We start from the raw sequence: 17,258 nt of genomic DNA on the forward strand, positions 1-17,258 counted from the left end.
CAATACCCGAAGTCCAAAGGTGCAAACAATTCGATGTTTATTGGGGTGAACTTCCAGCAAGCATGATTCCGGTTTCCTTCCTTAGTGCCCCCCTTCCCAGCTTATCTGAGCCTTACCTGTGTCCCTGTTCCCATTTCCCCCCCTTAGCAAAACATGATTCCAATTTCCCACCCCCATTCCCTGTTCCCATTCCCCCCCTTACTTCCTGATTGACTGCAGACTATATAGTAAAACTTGAGTTCTGCTCAGCTATACCTTAACCTCTCACTTTACTGAAATTTAACTAACCAATCCTAACATATTGTAACATGATTATTTAACCAATTATATCCCACCACCTTAATTAGTGTACACCCAGCAAAAGTAATTATATAGCAGACAGAAACAATCACAGAACCAGACAGAGACCATGCAAATAAACAATAGCAAAGTGGGAACTATAATGACAAAACAATACAGAAGGGAGGATTTCACAACTACATCTATAAAGACATAAGGGTTTCCCAGCTGTGTCTATTGATAAGTGAGTTCTTACTGAACAGAAAACTATCAAACTAAACTTCCGTTTACATCCTCTAGGCTCTTCCCTTTCTCTGGAGGTGATAGATCAGATCTCCTTTCTAACAACCCCAGATTGCCTTATTGCCTTATGTGAGGAGGTGACCGGTCGTTTCCCAGCTTATGGCTGCCTCTGCTGCTTAGCCAGAGATCTTAGCCTAAGAACAGGGCCTCAGACTGTCACAGTAAGAGAAGGCCCTTACACCGGCAGACAGTGATTTTGATTCTTTCTTTTATACCTCTATAACTCGCTAAGTGATAAGAATACACCTAAATTCTTAGAGCATAGGCCTTTACAGACAGGCCCGAATATCTATATCCTAACAGTCTGCATGACATGAAAGAGAGTCCATTATCCTCATTTTACAAATGGGGAAGCTGAATCACAGAGAGGTTAAGTGACTTGTTCAAGGTCAGGCAGCGAACCTGTATTAGAGCTGAAAAGGAAACCCCAGTCTCCTTACTCCTGCTCTCCACTGCACTGTGCTGGTGGATTGACCGCATGCTACATTTATTGATAGAATCACTATCTCCAAGAGATGGGTCTGGTTAGGAAATCGGCTTGTCAAAACTTGGCATGAGTGAAGTAAATAACAAACCAGGGAACCCTGTTGCATTCCTAGAAGGATCATATTGTTTGATCCTAGAGGGATCTGTTGCCCTCAGGAAATGCCCAGGCTGGGAAAATATAACTCTTGTCACCTCATGTGAGCAGCTGATTGCAAAATTAATTCACTTGTTATTACAGGAAAAACATGCCCCCAAGTTACAAAAGACCGATCATCCTTGTGGAGATACCTGCGAGTGCATATCACAGTGTATCTTGAGTCCCCACAGAAGCAATTCTGAACTTCCACTGTCCCCCCACCCCCTCCACAATGCATGTATCATGTTGTTCTTTCGATAGCCATTTACAGCCCCAGTCTTCTTCCTCTCTCTTGCAAAAGATGAACGGGAAGTTCTTGACTCTCGCTCTTTCCAATGTAGCATTTTCAAGAGAGAATGAAAGAGATCACTGGCCCATGGAGTGGTGCTGAAAAGAAACCTGACCCAATGGTCCAAATTCATCCCAGGTGTAACTGCATTGGGCTATGGAACATGGGAAGAGAGAGTTGGGTTCCAGAGATTCCAGGAACTTTTTATTAAAAGAAACAAAAATGTTATAAACAGCTTTGCAGAATGATCATGAAAATGTACCAGCCCAGCCACAAACTCTGCTTTCCTGCCCTTTACCTTGATGATAAAGAAATAGCTAGCAATATATTACATGTATTACTCGCCTCAGGTGAATGTGTGAGGTAGAATTTTGGGATGTGTGGGTTATAGGCATTTATTTAAAAATAGATAAAAGAACCCAAATTCAGCTCTGGAGTAAGTGGCTGTAACTCCAGCATAGTCTGCAGAGCTGCTCACATTTACACCAAGTATGAATTTGCGTCCTTTTGTAGCCTTTTCCATGCTTTGCTCTCTGTTTCCCTCTCTGAAGTATTGTCATGGTGGAAAGAAATGTTGCCTATAAAATCCATCTGGTTTTGGTATTTAAGTGGGTGAAGACATGCAGTTTGAAAAGGAAAGTAGCTACTGGCCTGATATGTGGAGTCTGGGTTTGCTCAGATTTGAATTCAAGTTCCCCCCAAATTTGGGTCCATTCCACAGATGAGCTTGATCTGTGAAGATGAGAACTATGACCTACACAGATCAGCCGTACCTGGTTACTACAGCAACAAATGTAAGATGTTAAAACTTTTTGTTCCTGTGTAGCCTGTGGAGTCAGCACAGCTAAGGGAGAGGGAGCTGGATTCTATTCCTGCTTGTCCTTCATCAGCGGAATTGTCTACTAAGGCCCCAAATTAAACACATGTTTAAATGTTTAGCTGAGTTCAGGCCTAGTGCCAATCGGTTATACAGGGGCAGTGAGATTGCCTCACTGTTCCTGGAGGCATAATGTAAAGTGTATATGGGGTGGGGGGTAGAGATGTCACTAGGGGCAGAATTTGACCTTTATTACTGGGGATGATATGCAAAAAGGATAGAAACCAGTTTGGCCTCCCAGGGCCTGATCCAAAGCCCACTGAAGTCAATGGAAAAACACCCATATGCCAGGCCCCCAGATCCCAGGGTGAGCTTGCAGGGCTGGTAGTTAGCAAAAATGTCTTTTTATTTATAAATTGAGCCCATTGATTGATTGATCTAGCTCTGGGTCTTATCTGAACTTCATACCGGAGGGCACCCACCCAGAGCTCTGAGATTTGATAGAGAAATTACTATGAGACAGTGATCCCCACAATGCCATTGTTTACTTAGTCGCCTTTCAGAGTAGAACAGCACTTTAATGCTGCTAGTGTGTATTGTAAGTCAGCTCAGGAATTTATTTCTGCTCGCTGGAGTGGCACTAATGCAGTGCGGGATTTTTTCACCTAAAAAGAAGCCTTTAAAGTTTCAAGATTTATGGCCAAGTTGGGGTTTTTTTGTTTTTTTTTTGGGGGGAGGGCGTTTTGTTAACCCAAATAGGAATTCCACAAGGGTGTTTTTCTGTTTTTATTTAATCTCTTTAAACAACTCCATTTAGGCAGAACAAAAAGACATATTCACCATGTATAAAGACTACCAACTCACACGTAAATGTGAAATACGTACAGAATCAGAGAGGCATAGTAGGTGAGGTAATATCTTTTATTGGACCAACTTTCTGTTGGTGCGAGAGACGAGCTTTCGAGCCACACAGAGCTCTTCTTCAGGTCTGGGAAAGGTACACCGAGTGTCACGGCAAAATGCAAGGTGGAACAGATTGTTTAGTGTAAGTGCTTAGGACATGTTGCAAGGGACAAGGCATTTGATGGATGATCATCTTAGATCTTTCATATTTGACCAGTACTTTGAACATATAAAGGGCTAAATATTATAAAAGATTGTCAACAAAATAATGGACAGATAGGAATTTATGACAGGATTTTCCCAAATTCTGAACATCAGAATCTCTGTTTGAATCTAGTCCAGATTCCCTAAACACTCTAAAGATGATTGAGGGGTTCACATACTACAGGGGCCATATAAGCACCTTAGCTCGATCTCAAAGCAATAAGGCAGATTTGGCTTGCTTTTACAGAACGAGCAGACTGTTCGCCCACCTTTGCTTCTTCCAGTGTGTATTTGGTAATCCACAAACCTTGGATTTTCACTTTTAAAATACTTCCATGTACATTTAGTGCTGGTGAAGGACGCTGGATTTACCACCCTGGAGACTGTGCCTCTGTTTATCCACAGAGCCAATACAACACAATAAGCCACCCTACCTCACCTGTGTATGTCAAGCCTGATCTTAAAGCACTTTACGAAGCCGGGAAAGCATCAGTGTCTCTGTTTCACAGAGGGGGAAACTAAGGTATACAGAAGCGATGAAACTTGCCCAAAGCCATACAGCAAGTCAGTGGCAGAACCAGGAACAGAGCCCAAGGCTCCTTTCATCTATTCTAGTGCCCTGCCCAGTGGAACAGGCTAAATCCATTCAAAGTTAATGGGAGTTTTGCCAAACCAAGGACTTCAGGGGTGGGCTGAGCGTGGTTATGATTGGAATCTCGCCAGTATATAACAGTGGCTTGTTTGTAACATACGTAGCAAATAGGGTGAGCAGATGTCCTGATTTTATAGGGACAGTACTGATAGTCAGGGTTTTTTCTTATATGGGCACCTATTACCCTCAACCCTTTGTCCTGATTTTTCACCCCTGCTATCTGGTCACCCTAGTAGCAGAAAGGAAGTAAAACTTATTCCAAGTCTCTCTTCTTTCCGACTGTGACATGGGATGGTTAGCAGCAGTTGGCATTATGGCTCCACCTGCCTGGAAACAGAGAGGGAGAAGAATTATGAGAAAAATTCTGTGTCTAGAAACTGCTTTCCACCCCCTCTCCTTCCGCTTCTCCTTCCAATTGACCTAGAAGCATGGGGCCCTGGCCTCAGTCCTCCTGCCATGCCTTCTCCTTCCTAGATGAGTCTCAAAGCTGAAAACCAAGTTAAATAGCATAATTGCAAATGGTCCTGAAAACTCTGAGACACATACATACACAGGGCAGAAGGGGAACTCCTGACCTGAGAAATTGCAGAATACTTAGAGCTTGGAAGTAGCTAGCAGAGTGCGTGTGTGTATGTTGTGGCGGGGAGTGAAGGAGAGATTTGGTTCTCTCTGGCAGTCCACTTCCCCATAATAACTAACCATCCTAAGGTGAGAGATGCCCTGGTGCCTTTTTTATGTTGCCTCATATAACATGAGTGTTCTCAGTCTTCCTGCCACATGACTGTGCTCCGTAATCCTAACCAGTACTCCAGCTCCTTAAATGTGTGCACATGGATGCGGTTTCCCTCCTATTCTGTGATGACACAAATCAGCTTCCATTGCAGAGAGCTGCTTTGCACCCCATGCCCTCCTGCCACTCGAAAAAAATAAAAGTGGGTCATACTAAATGAATTGACTTTAATTAGCAAACATTATAACCCTTCAAGAGCTGCCGAAACGTGCCTTTGGAAGGAGCTCGTAAAATGAATAGTATTGCAAAACCAGACTGTTTTGCTGTTCTTTGCCTGATCCCATTCTGTTAGGTATGATCATATTGACTAGTTGTTCCTGTTTGTTAGTAGAGCCCATCAGGGCCTCACTGTTGTGCGTTGTACAGAAATTGTGGCGGGGTGGGGGGGGGGGGGCGGCAGATCCTCAGCTGGTGTAAATTGGCTTAGCTCCCTTGAAGTCAGCTGGAGTTATGCTGATTTACACCAGCGGAGGATCTGGCCCGTGTAATAAAAAGGGAGGCCCAGATCCTCAAAGATATTCAGGCTCCTAACTTTCTTTGAAATCAATGAAGCCTAAATACCTTTGAAGCTCTGGGCCATGGTCCCTGTCCCGGATTGCTCACCACAGGTGAATGAGACAGACAAGTCAGGACAAGTTAATAGTGAAACAAGCATATTTGTATCGGTAATAGATTCTGCTGCCTAGTCAGTGTCCGCAGGTCGGGTTTTGTAGGCATCGTGACAGAAGTGAGGGAAGGAGGCGTTCGAAAGAGGGGATAAGACAGGGAACTTTTCCACTGTATGAGGCCTTGGGTGGGAGATAGCATGAAGGTGCCTGAGGAGAAATGGACTAACAGATGGGGAAAGCCAGCATTGCAAAGCAAAGTTGACAGCTTGCTAAGATAAAGTTGCTGACATATTGAGAAGGGTTATATAGTGAAGGACCTTATTGGTAAAAATGTGAAGTTTGTGTTTGATGCACTGGAAAAGGGACTCCACAAAGGGGTGATATGGCCAGAGCCACAAGCCAGTCAGCTGAGGCTAGCAGCAGCATTCAGAGTAGAACTGAGAACAGGGGCAAGGTTACACTAGTCAAGACTAATGAGGAAGGAGGTTATTTCAAAAGAATTCCAGCCCGGAGACCTAATCAGCCATGAATCGCAGCAAAGGGCAGCTCTCTGAGGCCAGGTATGAGCTGCACAACTGGAGCGGACTTGGAGGTTGAGGCTAAATGTTGATTGAAAATCAAGGGAACCCGCTAAGGCACTGGCGGTTTATAGTCTGGTTTGGAAAGATACCTAATTAAAGTGTCAAGCAAGTAGCTCTCTTTAAGAAAGAAAGAAAACCAAATCTAAGCAGCTCTTTTCCCCTTAATGTTGCCACCCCATGATGGGAGTTCAGCAGGAACAGGGTTTACAACAGCATGTGTTAATGAAGTTGCTTCTAATTAGATTCTACAAAACTTCGTATGCACTGTTAAGAGCTGAATGCAGTGCTGATCTAAAACATCTGGATTTTGTTCCCACGGCTCAATGAAATCATTTTCAACAGGTTTCTGTCAGGCCTGCAAACGTTTATTTGTGCCAGAAGAATTTGTGTCTGTCAAGCTGTCCTTGGGGTAGATTAAAGTAGACTCCTTGGGATCTTGGGTCTGCAGTCAAAAGGACCGGTAGAGTAGTAGGCAGTGGGGCAGCACATAATGCCGTCCTGGGGTGAGCTGCTCTGGGAGGTTGGTCAGGGGGTAGGATGAGAAGAGGGATTTCAATAGAGGAGGAGCAGTCATCATACAAAGGAGAGTTTTGGGGAGGCTGAACATTTTGGTGTTTCCAAGCCCCATTTTGCCTCAGTCGACCTCTGACTGTGACAGCAAATTGCCTGGTCAGTCAAAGCACGTGATCTCGGTGTATTACCCTCCTCTACATGAATGCCTGTAACTCTCATTGCAAGTATCAGCCTTCCACCCTCCCAAATCCCTTTGGAGGTCTACTCTCAGTTACAGCGGAGCAAAAGCAGAGTGGAATGGAGGTTACTGAGTGCAGAAGCTCCAGAGTAGCAGCCGTGTTAGTCTGTATTCACAAAAAGAAAAGGAGGACTAACAAATTTATTCTCTAAGGTGCCACAAGTCCTCCTTTTCTTTTTGAGAGCAGAAGGTGGCTGTTTGATTTTTAAATGGGGGCTGCAGCCTGCCCCAGTGTCCTGTGAAACCTGACGGAGGGATAACTGACCATTGTGCTTTTCTCGCCCTCAGCTAGCGCCAATATCTGCAATGTTGTCCTGATGAGGCACACAGAGCTGGAAGAAGGGATCGATGTCCTGGACAGTAACGGAAACATTGTCGGATCTTCCAGAATTGCTGCCAAGCATGTATGTACCTGCGGGGTTCCCTGGAGCTTAGGGCACACACACATACACAGCTGGCCTTTACGCCCCAGGAAGCCCATGGCTGTGGGAACCCCTGGTTTGGGTGAGCTAGAAACAAAGGAGAATCTCAACTGTCATTTAGAAAACTGGGATAGTCGAGGCCTTATTGATCATCCAAGATAAATCAGGCTATGGTGGTTAATTACCTGCTTTGCGCAGACAAGAACAGTGAGCACTCAGAAATCTGGGGGCTTTGGTGCACACAAAAATGTACAGGTGACAGATCAGGGGTACAGTTGGGATAGAAGCTGCTTTTGAGTATTTGGTCCAGAATGCCTGGTTTAGTCAAATAAGATTAATCGTAGAATAAGAGTGATAGAAACTCTCATTTAAAATGTTAGCTACAAGGGGGGAAGGATAGCTCAGTGGTTTGAGCATTGGCCTGCTAAATCCAGGGTTGTGAGTTCAATCCTTGAGGGGGCCATTTAGGGATCTGGGGCAAAAATTGGGGATTGGTCCTGCTTTGAGCAGGGGGTTGGACTAGATGACCTCCTGAGGTCCCTTCCAACCCTGATATTCTATGATTCTGGTTACCGTGTGACCAGTCTAGCAGCAAAAGGCAGAATGAGATCCAGTGGGTGAAGCTGGACAAATTCAGATAAGAATGTATGGAGCAGATTTTTAACAATGGTCACTGGATCAACTTCACTAAGTCTGTGGTTGATTCTCCAGCACTTGAGGTCTTAAATCAAGACTGGTTGCTTTTCTAAAAGATATGATATAGCTCCACCAGAAGTTGATGGGGCATGTTATGCAGAAGGTTAGATTTGATGATCATACTGGTCCTTTCTGGCCTCAAAAATCTATGAATTCTTTTAAGTGAGATCCTGTTGTCTCCCCCCCCCCTTTTCCCCCACTGTCAGTCTGAGGATTTCACTGTGGAAGCTGTAAGCAGTTGACATTGAGGATAGGGCAGAGCTAACATACACCTTTTTACAAATGAGAAAAACTTAGTTTGCCAGCTGAATAGCTCTTTAACCCGCCATGTGCCAAATGACATTAATAGCCATCAACCAAACCTTTATAAGGAGACCCCAGCTGTTTTTATTCTCTTGCTAACACCTGGTTTGTTCCCCCCCACCCCACCCCTTGGCCAACCTTCTAAATTCTGCCATATGCTCATGACTACATTATGACTTTCCTGTTTTTTCTGTTCTTGAGTAGCTTTGTCTCCAGAGCTTTGTCTGATTATCTAATTGAACCGGGTTGTTTTCTAGCGGGTTTTAATCTGAAAGGTAAAGTGTGCAGAGGCACAAATCCAGGTAGAGGAGCTCATAATACAATCCTTGGCACGTCTATCGCTCCTTCTGTCCAAGGCTCTTAAAACACTTTACAGAGGTAACTAACTTAGCCTCTCAGCTGCCTGCAAGGAATGGTGAGTCACTATTAATATTGCCATGTTACTGAAGGGGAAACTGAGGCACAGAGCTGTTAAGCAGTTTGCTGAAGAGCTCAGAGGCAGTTCTATCAGAGGTGAACCAGATTTTCTGACCTGCCCCCACCCCATCCCTAGCCCAAGACCTCTCTGTGTTCTAATGTCTGGCCAAATGGCTCAGGCCCAGATCCTGAAAGGTAGCTAGGTTCCTAACTTCCATTGATTCAATGGGAGTGAACCATGTAAATACCATTGAGAATCTGGGCTTAATTGGTTACCTGGCAGCACATTTTGAGTGACGTGCGACTGGCATTTTTATCTATGCAGGAAGGTGACAATCGGTGGAAAACCTTGTGTGGGGGTTACCTTTGCTGCCCTATGCTGCTGCAGCTCCGAGTCTCTGGGCGGGGTTCCGCACTCCCACTCTGCGTGGCTGCATGCGGAGAGGGAATTGAAACATAGCTCAGCTGCGATGGGTCTCACCTCACACAACTTGCCAGGCAGCTGTACTGTCCCTCTGTCCTCCTTCCAGTCAGCAGCAGCCACTGGGCTCTGCTCTGACTGGGCCGCTTAGCCACACTCCCCCACCACCAGTGTTTAGATTTCTCAGTTACCCTCCTTGCAGCTGTGCATACGCACCCTGCTTTCTCCACCAGTCTGCTCCTGTCAGCACCTGGTTGTCTCCCCCACCTCCTGACTGCACCCCTCCCAGCACCCCATCACTCAGCGTTAGCCCCGTGTCCTCCTCCTTGATTCACCACCCAACCTCCAGACTCACACAGGTTCACCCACCCCAAGCTTCCCATCAATTCAGCTCATCCCCCTCCCTTCTTTCAGCATGAGCTGTGTCATCCCCTGTCCCTCAGCCAGTGAATGCAGACACAGCCTCACCCTCTCCTGCTCTGCTCACCTCATCCCTTTGGGAGACAGTTCGGAGTGGGGAGAGAGGAGCGTCTACTTCAGCTCTACTTCTCTGGGCTGGTGTGGAGAACACATCCTGAGCTCTGAGCCCTTGGCTACCAAACAGCAGGCTAGGACCTCAGGAGTTTATTGCTAAAACCATACACAGTAAATGTTAGAGCCTGATTCAGTGGCACAGTGCATTGGAGGCAGGCCGGTCTTGTGGTTGAGGTATTGGACTAAGACTCAGGAGAACTAAGTTTAATTCCTGGCTCTGCTGCATGCTCCTTGTGTGACTTTGGGCAAATCACGTTATCTCTGTGTGCCTCAGTTCCCGCATTTGTAAAGTGGGGATGATTGTACTTCCTGACCTCCCGGGTTCATGTGAGGATACAATGATCAGAGTTTGTGAGGGGCTCAAATGCTCTAGTGATGACGTAGATCATAGAATCATAGGAATATAGGGCTGGAACAGACCTTGAGAGGTGATCTAGGCCAGCCCCTTGCTCTGATGCAGGATGAAGCAAACCTAGGCTGTCCCGCCCCCGAAAGGTGTTGGGCCAAATTGCACTTAAAAACCTTCAGTGACGGGGATTCCTCGGCCTCCCTTGAAAGACTGTGCCAGAACTACCCTTAGAGTTGGAAAGTTTTTCTTAAATATTTAACCTAAATTTCCCTTACTAAAGATTAAGCCCATGACTTCTTGTCCTACCTTCAGTGGGCATAAGGAACAATTGATCACCGTCCTCTTTATAAGAGCCCTTAACGTATTTGAAAACTGTCAGGTCCCCCTCAGTTTTCTTTGCTTAAGACTAAACATACACAGTTTTTTAAACCTACCCTCATAGGTCACGTTTTCTAAACCTGTTATCATTTTTTTTTGTTCTTCTCTGGACTCCCTCCGGTTTATCCACATCTTTCCTAAAGTGTGGTGCCCAGAACTGGACACAGTACTCCAGCTGAGGCCTCATCTGTGCGGAATAGCATGGGATTGTTATCTTCCTTAATACACCCCAGAATATTAGCCCTTTCACAACTGCATCACATTGCTGACCCATATTCATAGATAGAAAGTTAAGTTATTATTACATGGTAGGGCCATGCCCTGCTCTCGTTTATATCAGAGTTACTGTGGGTTTACACTGGCATAACTGAGCACAGATTTTGGTCCATAATTCGGAGCAACAGAGCAAGAACAGAATATAGGCAAAGAGAGCTGGGCAGGAATTTTTCAACAATTTTTTTTTTAAATGAAAAATGCTGATTTATCAAAACCAAAACTGCTCGCCAAATGGGGTCAGTTTTGACAAATCTCCCAAATCGAAACATTTTTGCAAAAAAAAACCTTTTGAAATTGTCAAAATGTTGCTTTTTGACATTTTCCGAAAGAGAAGTTCAAACGACTTTTTGTATACACGTTTTAGTAAATTTAATCTGAAAAGTTTTTTTTTTAAATTTTGTGTTTTTTTTTAAAAAAAGTCATCATTGAAACAAAACGTTTGTTTACCCTAATTGAATTATTTTTTCAGTTTGTCAGTGTGTGAAAAATTTCAAGGTTTTGATTTCCTTTCCTGATTCGGAATGGGAACATTTTTCAAACTCTAGAAAACTCTCTGGGATGGGAAGAGCACTTACTGCCCAGCCCTGTGTTGATAAATTGGCGCGGGTTGAGAGAAGAACCACGGGAATGATTAGCAGTTCAGAAAACATAACTCAGGCCATGTCTACACTATGACTTATGTTGGCAAAACATATGTCACGCAGCAGGGTGAAAAAAACACACCTTTGAGCGACATAACATTTTACTGGCATAAGTGGTAGTGTGTACAGCACTATGTCGGCGGGAGAGCATGGGCGGTGGGTGGAGTCCCCCTTTCGGGAGACTAGCCCCCCTGGCTCCACCGCTTCTGCCTGAGGGCCCCCCCTGTGCTCAGAGCCCCCAGACCCCCCGATGGCTGGAGGACCCCTGGGCCAGCTAGAGCCCTAAGTCCCCCTGCTCCCGGAAGAGTCCCGGGCTGGCTGGAGCTCCCGCAGCCACTCTGCGCCTCCCCTCCTGAGACCCCAGGCCGCCCCGTGGGAAAAGCTCACGTCTCTTCTGAAGAACCTGAGCTTTTTATATGCGCCATGCAGGTTCCGGGGTGGCTGAGGGGGCAGTATGTGTTATTCAGGTTCCTGGAGTTCACGGAGAGTACTGATGAATCCAGGAAGTTGATTAGCACACACTGCCTCCGAACCTGCATGGCGCATAATAATAATCAAAGACTTCCTCGCAACTGGCATCCAGCAGCTACAGGGAGAGCTCCTCCCGCCACCATAGCTACCTCATTGGGTGTGGTTTAATATGTCGACGGGAGAGCTCTCTCCTATTAGCACAGAGCAGCTACACGAGAGACCTTACAGCAGTACAGCTATCGGTACCGCTGTGCCACTGTAAGCTATCTAGTGCAGAGATAGCCCTACAGTGATAGATTCAAAGAATGCCGTCTTTTTAGCTTAACAAAGAGAAAGTTAAGGGGTGACTTGATCACAGTCTGGAAGTACCTGCATGGGGAACAGAAATTGGCGTGCTCTTCAGGCGAGCAATCAGAGGTATGTATAACAAGATCCAATGGCTGGAAGCTGAAACTAGACAAATTCAGACTGGACATAGGTGCAAATTTTTAACAGTGAGGGTAATTAACAACAATAGAACAACTTGCCAAGGATTGTGGTGGGTTCTTCATCACTGGCCATTTTAAAATCAGTGTTAGATGTTTTTCTAGAGATCTGCTGTAGCTCAAGTAGGAATTAATTGACGAAAGTTCTCTGGCCTGAGTTGTACAGGAGGTCGGACCAGATAGTCACAGTGGCCCCTTCCGGCCTCATAATCTATGAATCTATATGCAAGTGACTGGTATCAACCTTGTTATCAATCTTTGTGGTTACATTCCAACCATATACATACCATTAAAAAATGCTAGGGAAAGGATTTCTGACCCGGTGGATTGTTTGATCAAAGAAGGCATATGCTGGGAGCAGTTCTAAGTGTATGTCTTCTATTTCTTTTCTTTTCTTTTTTTTCAGGCACTGATAGAGACAGCCCTGACTAGAGTGGTCCTGCCAATGCCTATACTGGTTCTACCTCCAATTATTATGTCTATACTGGAAAAGTAAGTGTTGGGTGATGTGGGGCAGGGGGGAATTTCCAGAAAAAGGGAAGCCGAGGGAAAGTGAGGAACAGCCTCGTGGGTAAAGATGTGCAATTTAGGGTACATCTGCACTGGAGCTGGAAGACGTCATTTCCTGCTCAGGAAGACATACCTGTGCTAGCTCAAGATAGCATGCTAAAAATAGCAATGTAGCCACAGCAGTGCAAGCAGCAGGAGGGGGCTAGCCAAGACCCTAAGTATGTACTCAGGTCAGCTAGCCCACCCATGCCACCATGGCTACTCTTCTGCTTTTAGCCTGCTAGCTTGATCAGAGCTAGCACGGGTATGTCTACCTGCGCCCGAGATTACACCTTCAAGCTCCAGTGTGGACGTTAACTGTGATTTCAGGAGAAATATCCTTGTCAAACTGGCCAAGGACAAAAGTATACTCCAGTAGAATGCAGTAATTGTATTCTTACACACTGTATTGTTATTTCGGCATCCTTGGCAATCAGTGTAAAATATTGTAGCAGTAATATCAGTATTATGGCTTCTCGTTAAAAGGAACAAGAAGAAATCTTTCTGAATTGCTGCCGTTGCTTGATTACCATTACTCTTTAGGGGGCTGAAAACCCACTGTATTCAATGGACAGATTCCTATTGATTTCAGGTTTCAGAGTAACAGCCGTGTTAGTCTGTATTCGCAAAAAGAAAAGGAGGACTTGTGGCACCTTAGAGACTAACCAATTTATTAGAGCATGAGCTTTCGTGAGCTACAGCTCACTTCCTCAGATGCATATCGTGGAAACTGCAGGAGGCTTTATATATACACAGAGAATATGAAACAATACCTATTCCCACCCCACTGTCCTGCTGGTAATAGCTTATCTAAAGTGATTTCCAGCACAAATCCAGGTTTTCTCACCCTCCACCCCCCCACACAAATTCACTCTCCTGCTGGTGATAGCAGGAGAGTGAATTTGTGTGGGGGGGTGGAGGGTGAGAAAACCTGGATTTGTGCTGGAAATCACTTTAGATAAGCTATTACCAGCAGGACAGTGGGGTGGGAATAGGTATTGTTTCATATTCTCTGTGTATATATAAAGCCTGCTGCAGTTTCCACGATATGCATCTGAGGAAGTGAGCTGTAGCTCACGAAAGCTCATGCTCTAATAAATTGGTTAGTCTCTAAGGTGCCACAAGTCCTCCTTTTCTATTGATTTCAGTGAACTTTGGATCAGGCCGTAAGCATGTAATTTCATCCAGGCCTTGGGCCTCTTTCTGAAAAACTGGGCCTAATTGTATGGAAGCATGGGTAGAATACTAGCCTTGAATGCTGTCTGTTGCATGCTCTGTGAAACTTGGCTTCCTGTGATTAAGATTGGCTCCCCCATGATGTATGGCTCCATGGTATTTCAGTGCATTTTTGAGAAATGCTACGTTTTTGGTAGCACGTTAGGGTGTGTGTGGTATGGGGCAGCATTATCATATTATGTCTAATTATCAGTGTCCCTGCATTTTAACAAAATATGTGCTACATCCAGTGACCATTTCCATTCTCCTCCTCCCCTGTGTTCCAGGATGTCTTTTCTTTTCTGCTAAGAAGGTAGTGCAGTGAGTTCTTTTTTGTTCTAGATGTTTACTCTTTCCTGGCTTCTTAAAAAAAAATTCTCTGCCAGAGAAGAGGCCATCTACTATTATCCCATCTGGACACCTCATTCAGTTTCAGTGGGCTTCAATGGGGCGTGTGTCACCTGTGAACCTTCAGAGACTGATTACTGCTTTGAACGATAGTGTCTCTAAAGTGCCAGCTACCTTTGTTCTGATGGCTAAACTGGAAGCATTTTTTAAGCAAATGTTAATGATGGCAACTCTAAAACACTCCACTGACAAAGTAAACAATAATTAGCACGACTGGGTATTGAACCTCAGCTTTGGGTAGCAACAGCTTTGTCCTTGGTCCATAAATGCAATTGGGCTGTGTGAAATTCTGATTTATTATTATATATTATTATTATTATTATTAAAAAGAAAGGATCAAGCCTTTTTTCTGTAAGCGTTAATGGCTGATGGGCTTCTGGGCATCTTGTTCATTTGTATTACTGTCGCCTCTTGAGACCCTCTCCAAGACCAGGGCCCCAGCATGCTAGGTGCTGTACAAACACATAGTGTCCCTACCCTGGATTCTCTTAAATGGACACAACAGACAAAGGGTGGCAGGAATCACAGTATTATTAGCCCCATTTTACAGATTAGAAAATGAGGCAGAGCGAGATTAAGGGCCTGTCTGCATGGGGATATTGACCGGAATAATTCCAGTTTGGATTAAGCTAAACCAGAATAAGAGTTTCCACACAGCTATTCCAGAATAGTTGTTATGCTTTAAAATTGCACCCTACCTTATTGTGGAATAATTTCCTTGTGTAAACAAACCTTAAATGGCTTGCCCAATATCACAAAGAGAGTCCCAGCCCATTGCTTTAACAACAAGACCATCCTCCTTCCCTGCTATTAATTATTTTTGTAGCACAAACCCTGTGCTTGGTACTTTCCAAACAGACATGCTGTGAATACTGATGATACTTACTTTTCATTGGAAGCGCTTTACAAAGAAGCGCGGTGGTATTATCCCTATTTTACACATGGGAAAACTGAGGCAAATGGACCGGAAGTGACTTGCCCAGTGTCACCCATTAGGTCAGTGGCAGAGCTAGGAATTGAATCCAGGACTCCTGAGACCCACATGGTTCATGCCAAATAAAAAATCTGTGCCGTTTGATGAGATGTAAAACTAGCACCTTGTGTGGCATGTGCAAGGTGGTTTAAAGATCTTATGGAATTTTTGATCCCCTTTTCCCAAAGATCAGGCTGTGAACCCAGGTGTCCAGGCCAAATCCCAGCCTGGGGAATTCTGGCAGAACCTTAAAATACTACCCTCTGTTCCAGTCGTAGTCACCTTCTTCTTCTCTCCCACCATGACCTTCTTGGGCTTTGCCTTGCTCCAGCATCTCCTCCTGTTCCCATTAAATCCCCCAGGCACTAAGTACTGCCTGCTCCAGCCTGCATTTCCTGAGATGTAGTGATCTTCTCCCACCACCAGTGTTTGCTTTCCTTACTCTAAATCTGTGGCTCTTTCCTGCTGCATGGTGTGGTTGCTGTGGTTGCTCTGTTCATCCATGTTTGCTCAATGGTTTTCTCAGACCAGTTATTATAGTATGAGGCTCCTTTCTTGCCGTAAGGAGCTGTCTGTCCCTAAAAATGGGAGATGGACAGCTTTTGGGATGCCAGCAGAGGGTGCCCAAAGACAGGAGTCTCCCACTGGAGCCAGAAGACTCCCCAGGCATGTACCTGTGCAGTTCTACATTTTTTTGCAGGGTTTTTTGTTTTTAGTGGTCAGTGAAATAAACATTTTCAGTCTAATTTGATGACAACTCTCTGAGGGGAAGACTAAAGAGGAAGGGCCTTTTTGGAAGAATTGAGTTTTCAGTTCAGGTCAGTACAGGAAGGTGGAGGCATAACAGACAGGGTCAGCAAGGAAGGAAAGTCGATTTATAAACCAGGTTTTGAGCTGGCCAGCGAAGCTACACGGGTTTACTCCAGGAGAGGATCTGGCCCATAAAGACTCCATTGGGGCATTGGCTGGGATTATACATTTTTATATTCATACAATAGTTGTCTCCTGGAGTCAAACGCTGAGGTGAGAATCTCAGGTTTCAGGTTTTTTTAAGTAACTTTTTAGCCCTTGTGGATGCAAAGAAGAGCATGAAAATGTGATCTGAGTGCCCCCTAAAGGCTCAGAAACCACCAAACCAACAAAATTATTATTTATTATTTTTTAAAAAAACTTATTATTTTTAAGCCAATATCATGGTTCGGGCTCTGGCTTTCGATTTCTGAATGCTTTGGATTGGCAATACTGTGCTTATATTATAAGGATGAGCAGAAATATAATTTCTCTACTTATTTATAATAATATTTACAGACAATGCAGTAGATTTTCAAAGGCACAAATGGCATATAAGCACCTAACTCCCATTGACTTTCAGTGAGAGATAGGTGTCTCGCTGCCATTTGTGGCTTTGAAGATCTCTCCCATTATAATATCTAGTTTTGGAAAGCTGTGATACCTTATTCTGATTGCTGCCTTGCTTTTCTCCCTCTTCAGTTCCAACATGAACTTATCACTGTTGTCTTGAGAACTGTTAGTGTTTTAAAAATTGGTTCCATAACACCTGAAAACTTGGAACTCCAGTTTTCAAGTGCTATGAACCTCTATCCTTTATTTATCTATAGCAGTTTGTGAGTTATCAGCTGCTAAAATCATGTTAGTATTGACATGTGGAAAATCCCAAGGTTGTGATCATGATTGTGATTTTTAAGATCTTCTGTTTCAAGTCAGTTCAACATTAAACTGCATCTCCCAATCGTGCTGCATTGCCTCATAGAAGTTGTAATTCAGATGCCTGACCAGACTACATCTTCCATGATGCACCATACAGCCTGGTCAGAGGGGAGGCTGCACTGCATCATGGGAGACATAGTCAAGCCAGGGGACCTGGTCCATAGGAGAAAATGGTGGCACGAAACTCCTGAAC

General features: G+C 44.6%; 1 protein-coding gene across 2 annotated transcripts in view; it reads left to right on the forward strand.

Annotated features, from left to right (window-relative positions):
- The window catches only part of SFXN5 (sideroflexin 5), a 179,452-nt gene that overhangs the window by 119,470 nt on the left and 42,724 nt on the right, over positions 1-17,258 (forward strand). For both annotated transcript variants that reach the window (XM_084625465.1, XM_084625466.1), the window contains 2 exons: positions 7,088-7,203; positions 12,599-12,684. In XM_084625465.1, coding sequence (XP_084481591.1) covers positions 7,088-7,203; positions 12,599-12,684 — 202 coding nt within the window. The remainder of the gene's footprint in view (positions 1-7,087; positions 7,204-12,598; positions 12,685-17,258) is intronic.

Source organism: Lepidochelys olivacea, assembly GCF_965140295.1.
Source record: "Lepidochelys olivacea isolate rLepOli2 genome assembly, chromosome: 4".
NCBI classification, from domain to species: Eukaryota; Metazoa; Chordata; order Testudines; family Cheloniidae; genus Lepidochelys; species Lepidochelys olivacea.